This window comes from Mchenga conophoros, linkage group LG2 (genome assembly GCF_057382185.1).
Source record: "Mchenga conophoros isolate Kocher_MC1m ecotype Shallow Benthic linkage group LG2, M_conophoros_male_GT1.1, whole genome shotgun sequence".
Taxonomy (NCBI): Eukaryota; Metazoa; Chordata; class Actinopteri; order Cichliformes; family Cichlidae; genus Mchenga; species Mchenga conophoros.
This window is the reverse complement of record NC_140527.1, coordinates 21,533,104-21,557,342: the sequence shown is the minus strand read 5'-3', so window position 1 is coordinate 21,557,342 and position 24,239 is coordinate 21,533,104. Positions and strand designations below refer to the sequence as shown.

Here is a 24,239-nt window from a genome sequence, read left to right as displayed (position 1 = left end):
TTCCATAAGACAGAGGCATGTTGTTCATAGTGTATTTGAAGAAAAGTGATTTACAATCCACCTTTTAAAAGTCCAGCCCACAGTTTACTTAAACTTATACACTAGCATTTCAGCTGCGCTCTGTCCAAATGGGCTCTATTTTCTTTCTATTTTCTTTTATCTCCACATGACAGAAGTATCTGGCTCACCACTTGGTGTCTAACTGCTCTTGGTGCTGGTTGGTAGTTTACTGTTGGGTTTTAGAGCCATTTCCCTGAAAACTGCACAATACTGCAGCTCAAACTTTAACAATAGAAACTAAATCAATACAGTAAAGATTTAGCCTGTAAAACAAAAACAATGGACTAAAAATAAAGCCTTTGTCATGCTGTCACTTCAAACACTCCCTTTATATTTTCCACAGATTCATGTGATGCATTGTAATCATGAAGTAGAGACTTACAGGACAGTTACATTAGGGTTGGTTATCAAGTCGTTCAAGAAGGTAATTAAATACCCAAAGAACGACTGTTTATAAAGAGTTTGTTTTATGGAACAAAACAGGAAACAACTCCTGTTTGTTGTGTTTCCATCAAGCGTGAGAGAGAAGAAAGTCTTTCTGTGCTGCTGGAATCAAAAGTGTTCGTGGAAATAACATCATCGGGGCACCTAAGTAAGCCTAAGTATCACACATTCAATAAATCGAGACATCAAACGCTCCTTTTACTATTTACAAAGCAGTAAGCGGCTTTCTCTCAGTTGTAGCATGAGTAGATAAAGGTTTCGTCTAACCACAGAGGAGCTACACGACTGTCAAGAACAATGTCTGATCTGTGACTTCGAACAAAGGAGGCTGAGGCCAGCAGCCAAACTGAGTGGGAGGCATCAAACGGTGTTTCCTTCCAACTACACGCAGAGGGCAACTTTGAAATCCTAAACATATTCTCCCCTCTGTCTATCCCAGCAGAAGTGCAGCTTCCTTGCTGCCGACCACAGAGGACACACCAAGCAGAACTTTGAAAAAGATGACTTGGTTGTTTCTTTCTCGCCGGAGACGCGGGTGGAGAGGGCAGGCTTTGAATACATCGCTCTGTTGTTGTGCTTTCTGTTGCAGTGTACTCTGCATGCGTACACCCCTCCCCCAACCCACGCCAGGCACCCATGAGATCACACCCACATACGCTGTTCACACTAGTGTCACACACATGGGCAAGTAAGGTGTAAGTTTGAAGCGCTGCTGAGAACAGCAGTCAAAAACAAACACACTGCAAACACATGTCATTACTAAAATAACACGAGTGCTTTTAGCTGTTCAAAGATGGCAGAACCAAGATTATTAGTGCACAATATAAACTGAACCCTAAGGCAAGGACACTGTGCTCTGTTACTCCAACAGCACAGGACTGAGGTTAGTGAGGTGAGCTGTGTTTAGGCATCACACACCTGGATGGTTGCTGCTTAAAGAGGAGCCTCCATGGGACGCACACCTCCCACTCTTATCTGCTGCAGACACTGGACTGCCACTAGATGGCGAGAGAGACACACACAGACAGCATTACAGACGCAGAGTTAAAGACAGTTAAAGACAGGAAGTGAGCTGAATTGTGATCAACACTATACATCTCTCTGTCCTGATCTGAGAACGTCCTTCACGCCGTCACTGCAGTGACAGTTTTTCCACCATTATTTTCATCTCATCAAAAATAATCATCCAGGCTAAATGAATCTGATCTGCTGTTCTCCCGAGTTGGATGCCGACATGCTGACTTAGAGCGCCACACAAACACCAACAATAAATCAGGCCCAACAACACTGTGGTAAAGAGACATTTTATTCTAATGAGGCAGTAAAAGAAAAATGACTCGCCAGCTTAAAAGACAGTTTACTAGAGTTTACTACAACTAAAATAAAATGTTTAACTTCATATCAATTAATATTTTATACTAAATATGATATATACACCAGTAAAATAATGTGATAATGTGAAGAGCTGGTAGACAAATGAGGTGCTGAACAACGCTTTGCATCTGAAGCTAATTATTCTCACTGTGATTCTGGAAACTGCATTAAAACTCATTAATTATCGAGTTTGATTCCCGTGCATTTTAAAAAACAAACACTGTGTCTGTGCTGACTGCTCCAAGAGTTCATTTCTCAGCAGAAGAAGAACCCAGGTGAGGTTTATGGCTGCTTGCACCACAAACAATGAGTAACATGGTTGTTAAACCAACAGTCATCATGTAAGAGTCTCAAGTTTCCCTCTTTGTTTTTGTATTTGATCTTTTTTTGCTTTCTTCTGGGGTAAAGTTTAGTCATTTAGATGCTGCATGCTCCCATTCGGTCACTAGCTAGTTGCTATTGTCTAATACTTCAGATGTGGTGTGCAGTGGGTTTCTGTAAAACAAAAAACTGCACTTAAGACCGCTTCAAGAAAGAGGAAACTGAAGTGCTGCTAAAAGTTATTAGTGGGTTTGTCACTGCAAGTGACACTTGCTGAGTTTTTGATATTGTTATGTGTGAAAAATGAGCAACCTGTAACATTTAAACACACTTCTGCTCTGTCACAAACCCATGTGATGGTCTCTACTAATGGCAATCACATTACACACTTTAATACAAAAATTGATCCAAAAAAATGCCTCAGACAAATCAAATTTTGCACACACACCAGACTAGTTGTGTTGGTACAGACTGAACTGTAATGACAACCTGCTAACATTATGAACAGGACCTAGCTTAGTGTAGCCTACGCGTGTTAGCCCTCTAGCATTAGCAGCCACGTTTGGCACCGACTTGGTGAACCAAGTGCTGGTTCTTGTATGGACATCATGTATTAGTGCTCTACCTTGAGGCGGCCCTCTTGTGTCCCATCATCGGTTCCCTGCAGTAATACTTTGAGGTGGTGCGCTCTGGGACCTGAAAGATCAAAGCAAAATAGATTTAATAAAACCACGTGGACACAAAGCTCCCGCCTGATTATTTCATTTTTTGTTTTCAAACTAAATATTCTGTCGAGTCAAAGTATGTTAGAGCTAATTCTAAAAAAGGTTTATGTGGTTATGAAACCTTTACATTTACAATGCCTGAAAGGCTGCAGAGCAGAGTGCAATAAAATCTTTAATAACCCTCGAGGAGACATTTATTACTGAGAAACTAATGAGACCATTTGGCTTTGCTATTTCATAACATTTCAATGTTGCCCCTCTTAACACATCAAAGCCACATCCAAATCATAGAGTGTGGAAATATTATCTGACTCGGAGCAATTTCTCTTTTCAGATCTGTGTGTGTGTGTGTGTGTGTGTGTGTGTGTGTGTGTGTGTGTGTGTGTGTGTGTGTATTTTTCGGTCAAGCAGCTGGCAGCCTTTTAACCTCTCATCTCTTGGGTCAAGTGACAAAGTCACAGAGAGGAAGACACACCCAGGAATGCAGGAAGAGAGCTGTGGAAATACCTATCGTCCTTCTCACGAGTTGCCCACATCCTGCATCTGCACAAGCGCAGACACCCACAGAGACACTGAGCTGCACCAGTGTCTATCGCTTCCCGTCAACTGTGCTAGACACGTCAAATATAAGGCTTTTAAAACATTTTTTTAAGAGCATTTCAAAACCTTTATAAATTTAGGGATTTATAAAAATGCCCTCTAAGTTTCATCATAATACTATTCAGAGGGTAAGTTATGTGAATTCAGGCAACAGGAAAAGTCATTAATGTCTGCCTCATAACTCACACTGTAGTGTTGTTTAACCCAGTGTTTTCACAGCCACTCCTTTGTTTAAGTCACCACACTGCAAGAAAGTGTACTGACTTATTAGCTGCTCTCTCTATAAGCACCATATGGCCTCCTGTTAGATCAACAACATAACACAGCAAATAGACAGCTTTACTGCACCCCCCTGCTGTCTCTGTAGTACTTATAAGTTGTTTCATCAACCCCATATAGTGTTCTGTTGGTAAATACACCGACTCTGTACATCACTTAGCAGGGAGAGCCGCGATATTAGCAGGTGAGATGAGGTAAATGTGAGAAAGATGATTTTAGTTGGGGGCATTTCACAACAAACCTCGAGGTAAAACACAGTCCCTTCCTCCCCTCCTATCTGCTGCACACACAAAAGACTGACGACAAACACGCCAGCCGCATAACAACCTCGTGCTCAATGCACCACTTCCTTAGCTGGGCAACTGATCAGAATACAAGATGCCAAATACACACACACGCACACACTCTCTATCCTGTGCTCATGTGATGCAGGACACAACAAAGACTTCCTCTTTTGGTGGGAGCCAGAAGAACAAAATGCATCACTTGAACTTATGTCTCGTTCACGCCAATCATCAAATCTGCACCGTGACCCAGTAAGGAGCTGGAAACTAAAAACAGATGATACTCACTTTGGGTGGAGTCTCCACAGAGTCCCAGAAGACACTGTCAGTTGGGGACACGGGAGAAAATAGGGACAAAGGGGAGATGGCCATGTCTGACATAGAGCTGCTGTGTGGGGCATCCCGACTTGAACGAAGATTTTCATTCTGGGAAAAAAAAAAATGTAAAAAGTTATTAAATAGTACCTCGTGACAGCACTTAGCATTTATCCGAAATGAGCATATTAGGCTTCAGTCACACTGGAGTAAAAGCAGGACGGCAACCTCCGAGGGACCAAGAAACACCAGAGGTTTGTGAGTAAATAGGCCCTGTGACATTCTGGGGACCTGTTCGGGGTGTACCCCACATCTCGCCCCCTGGAAGCTGGGATAGGCTCCAACACCCCCCCAAGGAGAATGAATAGTTGGATGGTGATTTTGTTTTTGTTGTCTGGGGCTAATTGCAAGTAGTTGTGGCACGAGCGTGCAGCAGCCTCAACCTCTGGTTGACCACTTTTCAACATAAGGCAACAAATCTTGGTCTGACTTGGACTGAGGGTAGTCACTTTCTAGTAGGTTGGCAAAGGGTTGTGATTAATTGCTATGTCATTTATAAATGTAGACAGATTGTCAACATGTTGCAACTAGTGCAACTTATCTGCACCATCAAAACCCAAGTTACAAAGGCTTGTGGCAGGTTATTTACTGAACACTGCTGAAATTTAACAGTGAAAAGCATATCTTCATCCAACATGCACGATAGTTGCTGCTAGGAATGCTCATTTATTTGGAATTAGAGTTGCGATCAGAAAGAGTGCGTAATTGTCACGGCTGAATGTGTCAAAACTGTGTGCAGTGCCAAAACTTTGGCTTTGTCCTGTTGCTCCACATATTCCTCCTCTGCAATAAGACAGATTTTATTGAAACGGAGCAGAACTGAAGTGTCAAAGTGAGGAGACGGAGAATCCAGATCCAGTCCATGTCGTTTCCTTCTTTCCAGCGAGCAGAGCAGCTTCCAATGTTTCAGGCATTTATTCACGTTACTAAATCGGTACACAATCTCCCTGTTGTTTCTCAGCAGTGCGCACACACAGAGGAGCGGCAATATTTATTTCTTAGCTTCTTCTTTCTTAAAATCCAGCTATTAATTGGACTTTGATATTTGACCGGCTATGCTATTATTAATAAGAAATAATGTCCAAATGCAACGGGACAAAACGCTGTTTTTAAAACTTCCATCTGTAAGTTATTATACACGTTAAATCCTTTGGCTCTGTATCATGTTTTACAGCATCATGATCCGCAGGTTCTGTGAATGACGCAATGAATGACAGTCAAGTTAGGGTTGATCTTATCACTCAGGAGTGTTCCTGTTCCTCTCTATCAGCTCATCACAGCTGCACCATCAGTAGCAAAGCCAACAAACTACGCACATAACATTTCTTCAGAGAGCAAGGCCCTGGTGCAAAGCTCAGTTTCACATACTGCAGAAAAACATAAATGCAAGCATTTATGCACACAGCACAATAACAGCATCTTCATTAAGCTGCTGGACACAGATTCGAGGTTTCATGGAGGAATAGTTTGTAACTTCGCTCCACCCGAGTCTCTCTTCTCAGGACCACGCACACATTCTGTTACAGCAACGTGTAACAGAAGAGTTCACCCTTATAAACATTTATTCTAAATGCCACGTTTCAGAGAGAAAAACAGAAACCCTGCACGCATTATTCATGCCCTCATTTTTGATGAGCAAACTTGCTCTTAATAAAATGCAGGTGATTAAAGAAATGAACAAGCTATGTCTGCTTGTTGGTACATTTGCCACGTTTAGATCTGGCCCAGTCTAAGACGGTCATGTTTGATCTGCAGATTGTGCATTGTTGGCTGTGTGAGTCCACCCTGGTTCAGATACAACAATACAAGTCTGATGGGAACAGACTTAATTAACTGCACTAATGCCCTTTCCTACTCAAAACTGAAAGCTGCCTTGTTGCCATTTCATCACTAACTTAATGCGCCAAAGTTTGAAGACAGCAACTGCCTGAGTGGTCCCCAGACTTGGTCCCCATCGTTGAAGTGATCCTTTCAAAGTTAACTGCAATAATTTTGGTCACACAGCGGTCTCCATTCATCGTTTTCTCTAGTGGGACTGTAGCCTTACCCAAAGTGTTAGAATTGCACAATTGCATGCATGAGCTATGTGACACATCTGTTGTATACCTGGATGAAGTGAGCTCTCTGCATGGCTGGGGTACAAGGACTAGAGCTGCTTCCGGAGCCCAGCCTCGAGTGCATCTGGCCAGGAAGACCAGCAGCTAAAAGCAATTTGGCTAAGTTTGATTCGTGGAAGTCCATCTAAAATATAAAACAAACCATTAAGTTTGTTTATGTCTGTTGTTAAATAGACATAAACAAACGGACACAGTCGTCTGGTTAGGAGCGAATCTAAATGAGGTTAGAATGAAGGTTGGAATGAGTTTTGAATTTTATCATCGAGGTGTATGACATTTTGAAAGATGCCATTTCTGAGACTGTGAAAATGTTTCTAATGAGAAGTGACTAAAGAGACAAAAACAGCCTGTGCAGGAAGAAGAAGGGCAAATTAAACCGATTCTGAAGTGTCGTGGGTGAAAAAAAAAAGTCTTGATTTACTTCAAAGTTTATTTTCTTTAACAGTTTATACACTGAAATTGTCCACATAACTATCGGGGGGTCTAGTTTATGTAATAATGTGCCTTTAATCTCTCAACAAGCATGTAACAACATATGAAAATATAAAACCTCAAAGGGAACTTTTTATGCTGATCTTTGCACCATCTTTTCATTCTTGGACTCTAGAGTCGTCTTGTCAGGTTCTTGGTTCAAAATAATCCTCATCTATCTTATACCGGCGTCTTTATTTAACATATACAGCTTTCCCTTTAAGCCAACCCTATTTTAATAAAACTTTCCTGTGATTCGCTGCCCCTCACAAGCAAAACATTTAAAGAGGAGATGGCAGGCGAGATGTGTTTCTGAGAAGAGCATATTATGAATAGTCTCTTATTACACGGAACCAAAGGCTAAAATAAAGGAAATCTAAACAGAGCTGCCATGAAACTGTGCATTTAGACTAGTCTGAAGACTGAGCTGAGCTGCCCTAATGTTTAATATAAACTATTGTACAGTATAGCTTTGAAAAATAACGAAAAGCATATTATATTTGTGACACAGCTCTGCTTCCCTGACATTAAAGTCCTAAAGGCAGACTCTGTGAAGCCCTGACTGTGTTTCAACCTGTTCTCCTTTCGAGGCGCTCAGGCTTAAATATTTTCAACATGTTCAGAAATTTGTGGTTTGGAGAGTGTCTAATATAACATCAGGAGCAGAAACAAATGTTTTTCAATCACCACGATCATGTGACTGTCTCAACATATTTCTGTAAATAACACCAGTGGGTCATGTTCATGTTCCTTGTGTGGTTTAGCTTCGATGATATGAATAGAGGCCAGAAACCACATGCATCCTCATCCTCCACCCCCCACAAATGCATCTGTCATCATGCATTTACATGAAAAGCAACAAAGCCAAAGCTGATTAAATCATCACAGCGTTGCAAAAATGAAATGTTTGCACTTTGACAACAAATAAAAAAAGTGCATGATATTCGCACCGGTGAGCAAGAAGAGAAAGTACAAAAAGACCAGGTAGGGTGTAGAAGAAATGAAGATGTTAGCAGGCTGAGGGGGGCAGGGTTTACCGCTGAGCTCTGACTGACTGGAGAGCGCCTGGGAGAGGCGGCGGCGGCAGCAGCAGTGTTCCCGCTATTAGCCGTTAGCTTGTGGTGTGATGCCACAGGCATTTCTCTTTTCCTCTGCTGCTCTTTCTCCCTGTGTCTGTGGTCGTGTTGCAGGGACAGGAGTTGGGTTTGGTCCTTGGGCAGGGTGCGGTGGGATCTCCTGCCCGCTGAGGGCTGCTGATGCTGGGCCAGGGGCTGGGACTTGGCTTGCGACTGAAGCCGAGACTGCGAATGCTGGGCCTTACGCTGAAGCAGCTGGTTTGGAGCCACTGCTCTCTATGTAGCAAACATGAAGAGCAGAAATACAAACTGACAAAGCCTGGAAGTGTCCTTCTTAAACGGCGTGTATACTGTGTTACAAAGTAACACCCAAACAGTTTACAAAGCTACTCACAAGATTCAAATGTAACACAATCACATGAACAAAGACAAACTGAAACGTTTCCCACCATCTTTGCTCATTTAACTACTAGTAGTAGTGTCAAAGTGATTTAAGTGGCAGATGCCCCATGAACATGAAAATGTGATTTTACTCAAATGTCAATTATAGCGGGACAAATGGACTTCAGCTAAATGTTTATGTGGAATAACCCTTTTTTTGATAGAGTGGTTTTTTAAATGGACTAATGGCTTAATATGCACACTTAAAATAAGTGTTTTAACTGTACAACGGTCACTTTTAAGTCGTCAATTTAAATGGTCATGCTTAGCAATCAATTGTAGTAGAAAAAACTAAAGACGTGGCTAATGATTTTCTTTGCTAACAAAATTTCGTTTTAAGCTTTATTTTAGCAATCTAGTGCTGACACCCCATTTTATATGGCACCAAATTTGTCCTAACCAGTGCTACGTGGTTTGGTCCACTCCAACTCATGTACAACTAACTCTGTACATCTGTATCAAATACAGTATATAACTATATGCCGACTATGAGGGTAACAAAGGTCATTTGTGTTAAATGTTAGCTGTGCATCCCCAATGAAAAGGACACTCCCAGGCTCAGCCCACAGATATAGCACAGAAATATAACACACACTGGCCTATTAAGCTAGTTTCAACAACACAAACTGGTAAAGCAACAAACAGGGGAAACATTCATTAAACAGCAAACACTGACAGGAATGAAGCTGTAAATAAATCAGCCAATGGTGTCGTCTGCACATCAGTATTTAACTATAAATGTATTCATTTCTTAAACACATCCAACAGGAATTTTATATTGTCCGGAACATGATTTAAAATTATATTTTTTTTTACAAAAACATGGATGAATTTATGTATCCTGGCAATATTTAAAGCAGATCAGCCTTCAGCACACAGTATCAGATCTGTTAAAACTGCACGCTCTGCTTTATGGTCTGATTTGGCCAGAGTCACATTAGTCACATGACAATAAATATGACATATTAAAGCATGAACTGTTATAGTGGTTTATTAGAGAACAGAAACACGGGGAAAGTAAGTAGGTTAAAAAAAAAATCGCTTCAGGATTTGTGAGAACAATTTAACAACGACGTCCAGTCTGTGCTTAAGACAACAACTACAGCAGCTCAGGTATTTGCTGCCATCGAGGGAAAACTGCTTTAAATCACTTTAATGCAGTTTTCTTGAGAATGAGGAAACAACATGGAAGCCGCAGTCAGAATGCACAGCATAGTTTCCTAATCCTGTTTAACTAAACTGCGCCTGAACACAAGGCCTACACACAGAAACATTACAAACACACCGTCTGCTGTCCAACACTGTGAGACGGAGACAAAATAGAGAATCACTATCACTAATTTCAGATCTATATATAATCTCAAACCAGAGCTTGTTTTTCTTCCAGCTAAAACATAAACCTCAATCAAGATAAACATCTGAACAGAGAAAATAGAACCAAAACAGACAACAGAGGAAATCCATGTGTTCTGTTACAGTGATGGAAATGAGTAAAACTCAGACTGCCATACTCTGCTGCTGCCCTGTGCATATCGACATAATGGGAAAACCTTTGACTAATGTTCACCTGTAGTTTGAATGCTGAACATTTCCCAGTTTCAATCATAAGAACTGTCACTATACAGAGATGTGGACGAGGTGTCTTCTGCATGCAGTAATGCAGTTCTGCTCGTGTTGAGTGATGTAAACAACCAATCGATCTGCACTCTTCAAACGTCAAAATTGATCATTTGATTTTTTTATGACACAGCAGTGGTGAGTGTTCCCACCTCTGCTCTTTGTAACTTTACGCAATTTTGGGCATAATTTAGGAATCCATCTTCACAGTAGCGATTGACCTCAAAGTAAAGCTACCGGAAATGTACAACCCTACGTCCGGTCTTAAAACAGGAAGTTTTAACAGGAACAGGAAGCATTTTCTCGTGCACAGGGTCTGTATCAGGACAGTCAGCGCATGTGCAATACTGCCCCAGGGCAGCTGTGGCTACAACTGTAGCTTGCCTCCACCAGTGTATGAATGTGAGAGTGAATGAATAGTGGCATTGTAAAGCGCTTTGGGTGCCTTGAAAAGCGCTATATAAATCCAATCCATTATTATTATTATTATTACTGGGGTTTGTGCAATATAATTGATGTGTTTCCGTTATCGAAATCTATACTGTCCTCTGTTGTCCACTCTTCTTGTCATTGTTTGTTCTAGTATAATGTGATCACTGTTTTTGTCCTTGTCACATGATCTGTAAATATTGTCTCTGTATGTTTTTACTAACTTGTGTTTAACACCAACCTGTCAGAGGGTCTGCAGATGGAAATTAGCCCAAGGCTATAATCTGGCATATTTACATTTGTTAAAATGTTCATTAATATGTATTGCCCCTCTTTCTAAATAAAATAAAATAATAAATAAATAATCAGATTTCTTCACTCAGATGAACATTTGGGGCTCAAAACTGCAATTAACTTAACTTAGTAGCTGCCCACTTTAGTCACCTTAGTGCTTCTAGTCTCTTATACTCAGTTGACTGTCAGCTCTTCACTTCTCTCGTGTGCCCAGCTCAGCCTCCACCCTCCTGCAGCACAAAAGCAGCCTTCACCTGCCTGCTCTCACTCTGCCTCCACCACCAGTCTGCGTTTCTATCTGCCTGCCCACAAGCACAGTTTGTCCACTCTTGCCTCGCCAACCTAACCATCTCACCCACACCCGACTCCACGATCACTCGAAACGCAGTCTTTCCTGACTCAGTGTCATGGTAAGGTCTGATATTCTGTTTGTAGTCTAAAAAGTCACCGAACACCAAACCAGACTGAACTGTTGAAGAAGGAAAAATGATCGACTCAAACACACAATACATGTGTACTTCTCACATCAGAAAAGATCATGTATAATGTAATTATTCTGTCAGTCTGCCCCAGGGCAGCTGTGGCTACAACTGTAGCTTGCCTCCACCAGTGTGTGAATGTGTGTGTGAATGGGTGGATGACTGGGTGTGTAAAGCGCTTTGGGGTCCCTAGGGGGGACTAGTAAAAGCGCTATACAAATACAGGCCATTTACCATTTAACAGTCAGTGCAGGCGGTGGAGTACAAATTAAGAAGTCTAATCACACCACAAAATCATAACAATACAGAGATGTGCGTCTTTAGAACTAAAGAAGGAGATGAAGAGTATGAGCATTAGAAATATAACCATGTTTTGCAAATTTTTATGTTGAAACATCTACTGAGGTTAGATAGTATCATCCCAAGACAAGTTAAAAGAGAGCTGCTGGAAGCGAAAGAGATCCCATGCTGCGAGCAGAGGGATGGATGGAAGGAGGACCCAACTGAGGATAGGAGGCGTGCTGGGATCAGTGGAGAGAGAGATGGAGAGGAAAGCCTTTTAAAACAAAAAGAGATGCCAAGCTGTGATAAGGTTTGGCTTTAAACTGAGAACTGATGCTATCGGTACAGTAAAGTGTAAGTCAGTGATTCCTCAGAGACTTCTCTGCATTCCTGCAGTAGTCTCACACTGAAAATTACAAACCTCTAATGTCTGACTGAGAACTTTAAATAATAAACTTCACCAGAACAAACAGGTCTGTCACCCTCCGTAAACTTCACTTCAAACATGAAACGCAGACGATCAATTACCACCACCTGCTTCACCTCTGACTCTTCATCTGCCTTCACTCGCACATCTTTTCATCTTCCATCCACCCGAGACGCAAACAACAGCCAGCTGCTGTCTCTCTGTCTGCATTTCAGTCTTTGGGTTAAACCTTATTCTCTTGTCAGCAACACATTTTTTCTCACCTCACATGTCAGAAAATTTCTACTTAAGAAAGATTTAAACAAATACAAGTCTTTGAATAGTTTCAATTTTACTGTCAGGCTACAAGAAAAAAAAAAAGCTGTAACTATAAGAAATAGGAGAAGTTAACAGTTTACACTGATGCTGTTCATGAAGTGTTAAAAATAAAAGAGAATCCAGGTTTATAACACATCTAACAACATGCAACACATTCATAAGAACATACAGAGATGGTGAAAGAAAGCAAGAGAAAAAGAGACACGAGGTGCAGTCTGGACACTCCCACGCTGTTTGCTTTCATCGACCACATGAAGGATCGGCTCACATTTGGAATATTTCAAGAGAAAATTCACCTGCTGTCACTCGTATGTGAGTGACAGGTAAACAAGCAAATATATGAACAAATATGAAGTGAAGGATTGTTACCTGCTCCGCCACAGAGTCCAGAGGCCTCACTGACACATCGGCACTCCACTGTCTGCCTGCCTGATCCTGTTCAGGACACACACACACACACACACACACTTTAATTAAGATGTTCTGAGGTTTTGAGGAGGTGGGAACTAAAATATTCAGAGTGTGCAAGATGGCACGAAGCTTTTAGCCGCCACACTCAACTTTAAATATTTCATTATAAAAGAGAAAAAACTAAGTAGCACAAACTGAATTTTTTTTGCATTTACACTGGTTAATCAAATCTAATCTATGTAAATATTTTCAGTGATTGCACCATTGGCTTCAAATTGTGTTCACTGGGCTTTGATGTGAAGGGTCACACTCAACAGGGTTTAAGCTGAAACGGCAGCTTAACCTGATTACAAATCAAATGTCTGCAGGACAAACGTAAGCGCCCTCTGAGCAGTGATCCAAGGTGAAGCTCACCTCATCTGCGAGCAATCGATGGTGCCACTGTGAGGACGCGCAAGGACAAAACTGTTGCAGGGTGAGAACCGAGGCCTTGAGTCTACAAACTAATTACAGCTTTGTTAACAAGGAAGCACTAACAATTACACCTGAGACAGGAATCATGCTACACTGAACTCTACAGTGATACACGTGACAACAGGAAAACAAGAACAAAGCCACAGTGACATTACATATGAGTTTGTATTTAGATTGAAAGGATGTGTTAAAAGTCCTCCAAAGCAACTAAAACCACAAACACGAGGTTCAGTTCTGAGGTGAACCCTCAGAGACAGCTCGCAGCTGTCACTCAAACTGGTCACAACCACAGTCACGCACATTTTAAACCTTAATCTGATTTAAACTGGTAAGTTACTGGTAATTTGCACAATAAAATCCTCTCCTGTTCAACTGATAGAAAGATAATTTTAGTTTTAGGCACCAACACAGTTTTGTAGCAGCCTACAGACAAGCTTACTGCTGTAAAAGTGATAGAAGATAAAACTGCGTGTGCACCGAATCACTTTTATAACCAGCTTCAAGTGACCGACTCGATGTATTGTTCACATGTGTCATCTGGACCGTGTGGTTTATGACCTTCTGGTGGTATTAGATGAAAGTCACCAATCAATAGAAATAAAGGATATTGTGCTGATTTGTTCTGCATTTTGCCAGAAAACCATTTTATACTCAGGTTTAAGCCATGAAAATGTGTGCCAGTCAGAACGATGATTTAAAATCCAGTCAAACACACTGGCCCAGTTTAGCTCAGTGTGTTGAGCAGGCGACCACATGGCATACGCGTCCGGCCCACAGCCCTTTGCCGTATGCCTTCTCCTGTCTCTCTCTCCCTCTGCTTTCCAGTCATTTCTTCACTGTATCTGTCAATAAAAGTTAAAAAAGGCCAAAAACAACTATGCCAAGTTTTTGTGACGATACAGGAGGATTCAAAGCATGACATCACGATTAAAGCAGAGCCATGCTGCAGCTGTAGCTCCTTTTAAGTGACCGTCACCACTAATCCAGTGAGAACTGGAACCCATCCTGACCACTACTGTAAGAAATGTCACATTGCAACTCTTTAAAGGGAAATCAGACCTTACTTGCTACAAATCATTTAGATTTGTAAAAAGTAAGGTTGTGTAATGAGTATTCCCTTTCCAGTTGGAGAGGCGACCTCTACAGTCTGAAGCCGCTGACAGTGAACTGAACTACATCACGCAATACTTGCTAAATCAATCGATGTGTGCGATGATTGGGAGCAGCAGACGTGTTATTCATCTGACATAATACAAGATCACATCATGTGCTCACTGAACCTGTCGCATAATTAAACACACATACAGTGAAAGTTAATGAAGCATCAGATAGATCCATTACACATGCTGACCTTAATGACTTTGAGGTAATCAGACTAACACGTACAGATACCTCCCTGACACACACACACACACACACACACACACACACACACACACACACACACACACACACACACACACACACACACACACACACACACACACACACACACACAGTAAAATAAGACAGATATTAATAGCATTTAAATACAGCATCTTCAACAAGAAGAATCCCCAGTCACTAACCTGCTCTGCAGTGTTAATATAAACCTATTGAAACCCACTGGTGTATGGAATAGATTCATTAAGCATGTGTCAAAATTAATGAGTAAAAAATGAATTTCTAAAACAGTAAAAAGAGTGTCTTTGTGTCTTTGCTCAAAATGATTGAAACTGATACAGACAGTTCACCGTCTCAGCATACTTTGTTAAATGTGTGCATACAGACACACACATAGCTACAGTTACTTTGTAACACTGCCTCACAGAAAAGGTCATTCTCATGGTCTCAGGTTTCTGTGATGCAATAAACGGAGTTTTAATGAAGTAAAACATATTCATGTTGTAGCTTTGTGGGGGGGGAAACAGTCTTGATGGGGAAAAAAAAACTTATTCAAACTCCAAATAATTCAGAAAACTTTCAGCGGTACAGTGAAATGTGAAAAAATGTCCAAATACAGACCTCGTCTTTTACTTTATTCTTAACCTGCACCAGTTAAGTCCTCAAAAACTGAGAAGACTACACCAGGTCCTTCATCACTCTGTTACATTGAAGGTGTGTTTTTATCACCCAAGTGACAAAGCCTGACAGGTGCACCCGCTATCAGTGCCGTGCACATCATCATCATCACAGCTTTATTTTCTGAAGCTTGAACCAAATGTAGATAGCACATGCGCGCGCGCGCACACGCACACACACACACAGTGTTTCAGTCACCTGTCACAAAGTAACTCCTCTGACAGCTACTTCACAGACATTATATAACTTTGCTCAAACTATAATCTAAAGACATGAGATGTTTTAGGGATTAGCTGTTGGAGGTCAGAGCAGTTTTGGTACCCAGGTCAGACTCTCAGGGGCCTATCACTCCTATCACTCACATATACACGTTCAGCTGTTGTGTTGGCTTTTATGTCTCAAACACAGGGGTTAGTAAGGACATGCAGCAGTCAGCCTACTGGGAAGACATTTCAGCAAGAAGTAACTTATCACTATGCACGTCTTCACTTTTGTTCCATCCCGACAGTCCTCATCAGCATCATTTCCATCTCAGTAGGCAGCTGTTTTTGGCAAAAAAGGCTCTGTTTAATGCACTGTAGACTACTTATCCAGCACCAGGCAGCAGACAAAGTTAGCAGCCAGGTGACGAACACAGCGGAGCATTAAGCAGCTATGGAGCCTGATCTTCCCCTCGGGAGCTTTTTTAAAATTAATTAAACAACCGAGCACGTGAATATGATAGAAACAAAGTGACAAAGTTGCTGTGTGTCTGCTTGATGCTTCTGATCATTTTTTTTAAAACTCGTCAGGTGAAGAAGGTGGTAAAGACATGAACACGGTGGGAGAGCCTGGGACACATGTTACAGCTCATCCAACAGCTGTTTGGTCAGCTAAGAATCAGTGCTTACATCTGATGTTTTTAAACCAATCACTGTCCACCTTCACGCAGTTCAGCTTTTGTCCTCTCCTCAAGCGACATCATATTAACAAACCAAACAAGCTTTTTTGGAAAGCACCAACAACAATGGTAACTGTTTAAGATAAATATATTAAGCAGTTTCATTAAGTTGTGGTTATCTACCATATTAGCTTTGCTAATATTATCTGCGCATAGAGAAAACTGAACCATCTTGAGCTCAGGACGTGACAAAAAGGGCTCGCTTCAGATAAAGTTGCAAATAAACGTAACAGGTCTCCTGTAAGGTTATCATAACACTGCTGTAAAACCTAAGCTTTGGAAATTCACCACTACACCTACAGTGGACTCAGTATGCATGTATAAAAAGATCCTCCAACTGCTACCAAGTCAAAAGTTCATCTGCACCTGTCTCCTGTCGCTCCTCTTGTTTCCCTCATCCACTAAGATCCTGCTGTCGTGGAGCTCAGACTCCTCCCCAAGGAAGACCTCCTGCAGCTCTCCCCACTGAAAGGCACAGTCTGTCAGCTGTCGCCTCTGCTGCAGGCAACAACAAAGGGAACTGTTTTAATCAACCTAACAAATGTAAGTATTAAACAAACATTAAGGCTTTATGCTGACATTGTTCCCTGCAGTAAAACTACATAAAGTCACAACGGTCGCAGTTTAAAGACTCGATATGAGGAAGGTGAAAGAGGAAGTTAAGCACACACAATAAAATATTATATTCGCTCTTAATATTTTATTATTAATGTGTCAATGCGGAGTGAATCCTATGGAAACCACTGTAAATAACAGCACTTACATCCTCTAACTTTTGCCGTTGCTCTTGCTGCTGCTGGATCCTCCTCTGTCTGTCAGCCAGGATCTGCTGCTTGTATCGCTCCTGTTCTTCCAGCTGCTGCCTGTGCTGCTGCAACGCCTGGATGTCAAATACAACATGACCACACTTAAAATGCAACTAAGAAAACCGATTCATGTTTGACTTCATCCACCGTTGAGCGGAGTGCTGTCTAACCCTGACACGATACTGAAAGCTAACTGCTAAATGTGAAATAGTTCAGTAAAATAACCTGCTGCTCATAATAAATGTATCACATGTAATTCTCTGCATCTTACTAAAATTTATATGCATGTAGACAAAACTGCACAGAACAAAACAAACTACCTGTTGTCCCCGCTGACCTCCACCACCTCCTCCGCGCCCTACGTCTCTGCCGCCTTCGTGATCTTCTGTCTGCAGTCGAAGAAACTCCCGCCTCAGCGTCCATTCGCCGGGAACATTGACTATGGAGCTGATGGAGAGAGACACGTGAGCGGCATTAAGTCAAGTGCGAGTGACGTGCTCGAGTTAACGTGAGGACGAAGGGAAAGTGGTCACAGCAACAAAAACACACACATTAATCTCACTCTAGGAGTGAGTGAGCTCTGTGCACGGCACCATCTGCTATTTGACATCCAGGGACAGCAACATCTGTCTGTGGACTTATAATAAAACATAACCTGTAGTGATTCAGTAGCAATGATCACTTAAGACCTAATAACAATTAAAAAAATCATTTATATGTTTATATGGCAGACGCATGATGTGTGCTTGACAGCTTGTTGCTTAGTGTGATTATTACTTCACAAAGGATCATGTAGTAACTGAGTCCTGCTTTAATTTCTGGTGAATAATATTTTGCCTGGCGTGACAAAGCTTTACCTGGGTTCTCCTTCCTCTTCTGTGACCTCATCATCCTCTTCCTCACTGCCACTGTATTCATACTCTGGGCCCTCTGAGAGAGTAAAAAGGAGAGAGAAGAGAAAGCGAGGAGGAGTGGATACAGTAAAAAGTTACTATGCAGCACCCAACATGGTGATATTTAAATACACGTACTCCTTTTCCCACATGGACACTGGTCCTGATACTTCACACTTTTTCAGAGTCAAACCCAAAATGATGCCGATGAAAAATAAGCTGAGACACAATCTCACCTTTAGGCAAACAGCTGATATCACAGAACATTTTGTCCTGTTTACAGAAGCGCACAGACGCACATCTGTATGAATATCTCCAGTTTAAGTCATCTGGCACATAATTTAATGGGTACTGAACCTCGTGAAACTTTTTCTTCTCTTTGGTAATTGTAGGTGCTTAAATAAATTGCTGTAGTAATAATCTGCCCTTTTGTGCTGTGAGTGGTTACACCATTTCTCCTTTTTGCCTTGCAGCACCAATGCTCTCGTTCTCTTTTTCTACAGATTATTCTTTTTATTATTCCAGAACTGAAACTCCAAAATAAAACAGTTTCTTTTCTCTACTTCGAGCAAGTGCATTTCTTTCACTTTTGCTTCTTCTTTGTCTTTCCTTTCACTGACATTTCAAATAACTTGATGCACAAACAGCCACTGTATGACGTCAGTCACCAGGCCTTCATGCATCTGGCCCCAGATGCAGAGAAAGTGAAGACTCTCTGACGAGTCGCACCATCCACACGCTGCACTGCACGCTCTACTGTAAATTGACGCGTTAGAAATGCGATGCGCTCACGGGTGGTGTCTTGGGTGAACGATTCTGATGTGTCAGCACCGCGGTGGGAATTCTCATCTGTGTTTCTGGCTTTGTGAGCAAGCCGCTATTTCATTAAAATTTCCTCCATGCCCTACCCTCTTCCCCCTTCATCGTCTGCTGCCAGTAGCAATTTTGTCATTATCAAAGCCACACAAAAGTCTAGTGTGGGCAAAGTTATTCAGCAAAAAATGAAAGAGGCTTCCTTTATGGAAGCCTAAAGGAGCAGAGTTTTATGCTGTAGTAGATTTCAGGACAGCAGTGCTTCCCCATCTAAAAGGTGTCTCTCGTTTCCACATACACCTTTTATCAAGGGACACACGGCAACACAATGCATGCAAGCATGTGTTAGCACAGGTAGGAAATGTTTAAAAATGCTACTATCCCAGTGTCATTTTTAACCAGGACCGCCTTCATGAACACTGCACTAAAATCAATCACTCTTCCAAGGGGGTACATGAAGATGGGTCCAGTCAGCTTCCTATAACAACATTTGGCCACCATATGGTGTGATAGGAGCTTGGGGTGAGTTGAACATCAACTTGACACACCATATGTTGCCATTAAGAAGCCAAAAAGGCAACGCAACACAGGTGGATTTGTTCGAAGCAGAAAAGAAGACTTTCGTTAACAAACAGGGCAAAAGCATATTTTATATGGTGGTGATGTCATGCTTGAAGGGCTCCAAAGGAGCTGAAAGACACGGGAAGGACTGGAGGGGACGGCCTAGTTTTTCCTGACTGAAAAGTGGGACTTTAATCATTTCTTTTTGGAGTGACTCATCTTCCAAAACACAGACATCTTTGTCCAAACTACACTCTTGGGTATGATGAATGACACATCCGTTTTTGCATCACATCCGGACGCACTGATTTTCTTTTTTTCCCCCTTTCTTGCAGAACTTGCAAAGTTTTTTCTCTTCACAGTAACACTACCAACATTTCATTACTGTGGAGGGGCACAGGGGAACAGAAACACACACTAAATCACAAATATGGCCTTATACACACTGCATACACACAGCGCATACAGCAGAAAGCCTACCAGTCATTAGAGTGTTGTTATAAGCCAACAGAAGATTAGAACCAGATGGTGATTCGTTTCCTCCTTACTTCCCCTCAGCGTCTCTCTCTCTCACTTTTGCAAATGAAGAAAAATAAAGCTAATAGACATTATGAGGATTACTTACACTGTCTGAATACTGGCATGAGAACAAAGCAAAGAGAGTCATAAATATCTCCGTCCTGACTGTTTTTCTCACTGTCTGACTGCACATTTTGGCATCAGTGATTCAGCACATGCAGCTCATCCAGAGTAAGCGGAGGATAAATTACGTTCACACTATACGTCTCACAGCTTGCTTCCTCGTGTTACACATTCCTAATTTGTTGTTCTTTTGTCTGTTTCTATGCCTTTTGTTCCCTTCGTCCTCGCTTCGTTCGTCCATCTTTGTGAGCGAGACATTGTTATAAAAGAATGCAGCAGAAAAAGGAAAGCAAAGGTCAGCCCGAGACTTCCCTTCGGCCTGACCTAACATTCTCCCGCTGCTGCGCTCTCCTCGTCTGCCTCGCCGGCGCTGTTAGCATCAGAATATGTTTTCATAAGCTTTGACAAAATGAATGAAGATACAACAAAGCAGAATATATGCAAAAGTACCAAATGGCAACCAAATGAATCATTTCCATAAACAGCAGGCAAGAAATGAGGCAAAATGCTGTGTTTGTCTGAGCAGCCTGAGCGAAACAGCTGCTGCTGCCGTGAGAGCAGCTGGTCCACTCTCAGCTCAAGTGTGCGGCGTTATCCACCACGGCTGGGCTCAAAGCCAGAAGATACCGTCAATTTTTAAAACATGGTGATAAATTCAACCTGACATTTTACTTTGAAAAACCCCTGACACTTAGACACACCTGAAAGGATTTTCAGATTCTAACAGCGTAGTGCAGATATGACAGCCTTTGTTTTACGTGGAATTAAACTGTGAACCCTGCAGAGAAGTGGTGTCAAACCCAAGGCCCAGGGGACACAAGTGGTCCAGCAAAGACTCTGATCTGGCTCGCTGGATGACTTTGGAAAATGTGAAGCAGCCTATGAGCAGAAAAATAGCCCTAGCTTCTGTCACTGTAAACCACCCTGTATACAGACAGCAGGAAAACAGCCAATAGCTTGTTTATGGTTTAAATTTACTGCCTTTATTTGCCCTGACCTTTCTCTCGCTTCTTCCTGGTTCGGTCCAGATGATCTTTAAGCATGATGCGAACTTGTCTCTCGTTAGCCAGGTCTTTGATGAAGGCGTGTCTCAGTAGGACATCTGTGGTGGGTCGATGTAGATGGTTCTTGATCAGGCAACTATCAACGAACGACAAGAAACGCTTCGACCTGCAGACAAAATACAGACAAATGTGAAAGCATTACAAGCAGGTTTAACAACAGACACACTAACGTAACAAAGTATCACTTAACCTCCTCCACATTTCTGTGAATACACTAAATTCTCTAAACCGAATCACTAATTTAAAGACTCATTTTTTAAAATCCACTTTTTTTTTTTGCTATATCATGTTGTTGATGATATATTTTTTGTATCACATTTGATCCATTCGGCGCTTTTGGCAACTTTTTGTTAGCAACAATGTTAATTTTAGACAAAAAACAAACAAGACTTTAAGGTTTTTTAGGCAAGTATTGATTATGTTGAGGAGATGGAGGTCTCAGAAACTCATGTAGCAAATATGATAAAAATGCTTTTGTAGGGTTAAAACCAGCAACAAATTGTAGTTCCAACCATAAAACTCAACAAATCAGAAGAGAAGACAACATTAAATAAATATTCAATTCACTGAACTGCATAACACTCCACATAATTCTTAAATAAGTATTTCCACTCACCCACAGTATAAAAGCTAGAATCGCCTCTCCCAGCGCTACTCTACCGAGGAAAAGCAAATCCAAAATAACGAGTCCAACTTTTACGATGATATCTACCTACAGAAGCACTCTACAATCAGTGACATGCGCCGTGTGTAAAGTCATAGAAAACTGGGAAGGAAAATGTGGGGCTGCTTTATTTTTCTGCCTCAAGGGGGCCTGGAGTGAAATGGGAAAGCAGTTCACCCCAAATCATTGACGCTATTAAAAGCACCAATAGAAAGCGTTTTTCAGATGACATTAATACTGAATGAAAGACAGCATGACAGTTCCACCATGAGTTCAACAAGTGCCTATCAATTATCCACAGAAAATATGGAGAGAGAAAGGAAAGAGGCTGATAATCAAACCCTAAATAGGATTCAATCCAGAACACACACACACCAGTGGGTTTTTAATCTGGATGACTGGACTTCTTTAAAAAAACAAAACAAAAAAAAAACAAGAAAAAAACTTTATCTTGATATATCTAGACATGCCCGTTACTTTCAACCTTTTCTTCTCAAGACGAGAGTGCTGGAAGATCTTTTATCAGATGCATGAAACCCACAACAAAGACCCCTCAGAGGCCCTGTTTTTAGAAGAGAAATCCCAAACACTGCTGTTTGCATCCTGCTGCGTGTGTGTGTGTGTGTGTGTTTAGGGCTTACCATTTCTTTGACTTAAGTTTTGGTGGAGGGTTTCGAGGAATCAGAAACAGCGCTCTCATTGGATGCATGTCACACAGAGCTATGGAGGGCACAGGCCGAGAGCAGCAGAGTCACAGATGTGGAAAAAATAAAAATAAATGAACAAATGAGAAGGGAAATACATACGATGTAGTGTAAAACACTTCAGCATATCAGTTAGTCATGTGCATGTGTGTAGATGCGTTTTTAACTTACGGGGGGCTCCTTCTGCCATCTCTAGGGCCGTGATGCCTAAAGACCAGAGGTCACTCTAAAAACAAGACAGGCGGGTTAAAGGTTATATTGTAGCTAATAACCTTGGATACCATTTTAAAATGACTGTATGTAATTAGTAAAAGCGGTGTAGTGCATCGAGGTCTGGGAATCACAGAAACAGTCTCCAGAGTTCACAGATCGTGGGTGTGAGATCTGATTAATATAAAATTTCTTCAAAAACAGTCTCAGGTTGTTTCTGCGAAATACGATAAAATGAATCAGTCACTCAGTAAACTCGAACTTTATCGTGAAGATTTTGGATGAGGTTTGCATCATAAAAAAAAAGAACACAGCAAAAAGATTTTGGACTGTGTTTGAAAGATGTTGTCACTCTGGTGAATTTCTTATATTTATGGAAGCTGTCTGTTGAATATATGTTTATGCAGACTTATTTCTGAGTGCTGCTATGAGACCGGGGCTGTTTCTCAGCCCACATCTGACAGGCAGGAGAAGCGAGCGCTACACGACTTTACGTCACAGAAGTTGGCGTCGCTGGAATTAAATCATGGTCGACGCGATTTGCAAGCCATCTCACAGACAATGAACTTCTTGCGTGTGGTGATATGTGTTGAACTGGCTCAATATTGCGAATCGACACGTGTTGGTTAGTGACAGACATTACAGATGAAAACACAAGATAAAGTCTGACTAAGAATGATTTTTTCTGTGTTTCAGAACAATAATTAAAAGTGTCAGGCTGTCAGGACCAAACACAGCCATGGCAGACTAACATGGTTCAACAGTGTCAGCTGGAAAACATGAGGAAGGCAGCGAAGTAGCAATAACATCCAGAACCACGTGTTCCTCAGCAGCCAGTCAAACTGAAGGCGACGACTGGACTTTTTATCCCCTCAACGATGTTGAAGAAGAAACTGATCCTGGCTGTCAACACAACGTTGTTTCAGCTAAAAGGACTAAAGCAAACCTGTGACCTCCAAGTGAGTTTTGCCTTACACAGCAACAAACAGCTTAAAGTGCTTTACTGACACCCTCACGTAAAAGGTAATAGAGTTGATGAAACATAAACTCACATCTAAAACTTCTAAACAAGAAGAAAAAATAATATTGCGCACTTTCAAAAATAACTAAAACAGACAACACACAGGAAACGTCTGCAGACTTGCTCTTCGTCACGCTGGTCAAATTTGTCAACTCAGGAGGGTTTTCATGGCTGCAGTGTCTACATAACAGGAAGCTTTGTGTTTATTTTGTATTACCTATTTTGAACTTCCTCAATCATAAATGGATAAATCCAAAAACATTTTAGTAACTAAGACTGAAACTAATAAAAACTAGAGTGAAACACTGCAATGAGTTCTGGAAACCAAGTGAAACTAAACTGAGCTCGAAGCAAAAGCAATAATAAGAGCAGATGTTTGAATCTTGGTTGTGTGTCTCACATGCGTGTGGCACAACAGATATGACTTGTGGTTGGTGACCCACACTCAGCATAATGCCTCAGCATTACAGTACAAAACAACCACAGTTACACAAATGCTGCTTTCCCTGCATCTGGATTTCATGAGCTGTGAGATGACTGAAACTGTAAAAGTGTAAAGTAG

General features: G+C 41.4%; 1 protein-coding gene across 5 annotated transcripts in view; it reads right to left on the bottom strand.

Annotated features, from left to right (window-relative positions):
• LOC146581887 (mitogen-activated protein kinase kinase kinase kinase 4-like) overlaps window positions 1–24,239 on the bottom strand; it is a 56,805-nt gene that overhangs the window by 14,783 nt on the left and 17,783 nt on the right. For 2 of the 5 annotated variants that reach the window (XM_085287861.1, XM_085287862.1), the window contains exons 8-20: window positions 22,618–22,672; window positions 22,384–22,462; window positions 21,012–21,184; window positions 17,963–18,035; window positions 17,426–17,552; window positions 17,063–17,179; window positions 16,666–16,797; window positions 12,783–12,848; window positions 8,088–8,402; window positions 6,569–6,703; window positions 4,376–4,513; window positions 2,825–2,895; window positions 1,423–1,502 (exon numbers count right to left, since the gene is read on the bottom strand). In XM_085287861.1, coding sequence (XP_085143987.1) covers window positions 1,423–1,502; window positions 2,825–2,895; window positions 4,376–4,513; window positions 6,569–6,703; window positions 8,088–8,402; window positions 12,783–12,848; window positions 16,666–16,797; window positions 17,063–17,179; window positions 17,426–17,552; window positions 17,963–18,035; window positions 21,012–21,184; window positions 22,384–22,462; window positions 22,618–22,672 — 1,561 coding nt within the window. The remainder of the gene's footprint in view (window positions 1–1,422; window positions 1,503–2,824; window positions 2,896–4,375; window positions 4,514–6,568; window positions 6,704–8,087; window positions 8,403–12,782; window positions 12,849–16,665; window positions 16,798–17,062; window positions 17,180–17,425; window positions 17,553–17,962; window positions 18,036–21,011; window positions 21,185–22,383; window positions 22,463–22,617; window positions 22,673–24,239) is intronic. The other 3 variants (XM_085287863.1, XM_085287864.1, XM_085287865.1) reach the window with 3 other exon arrangements.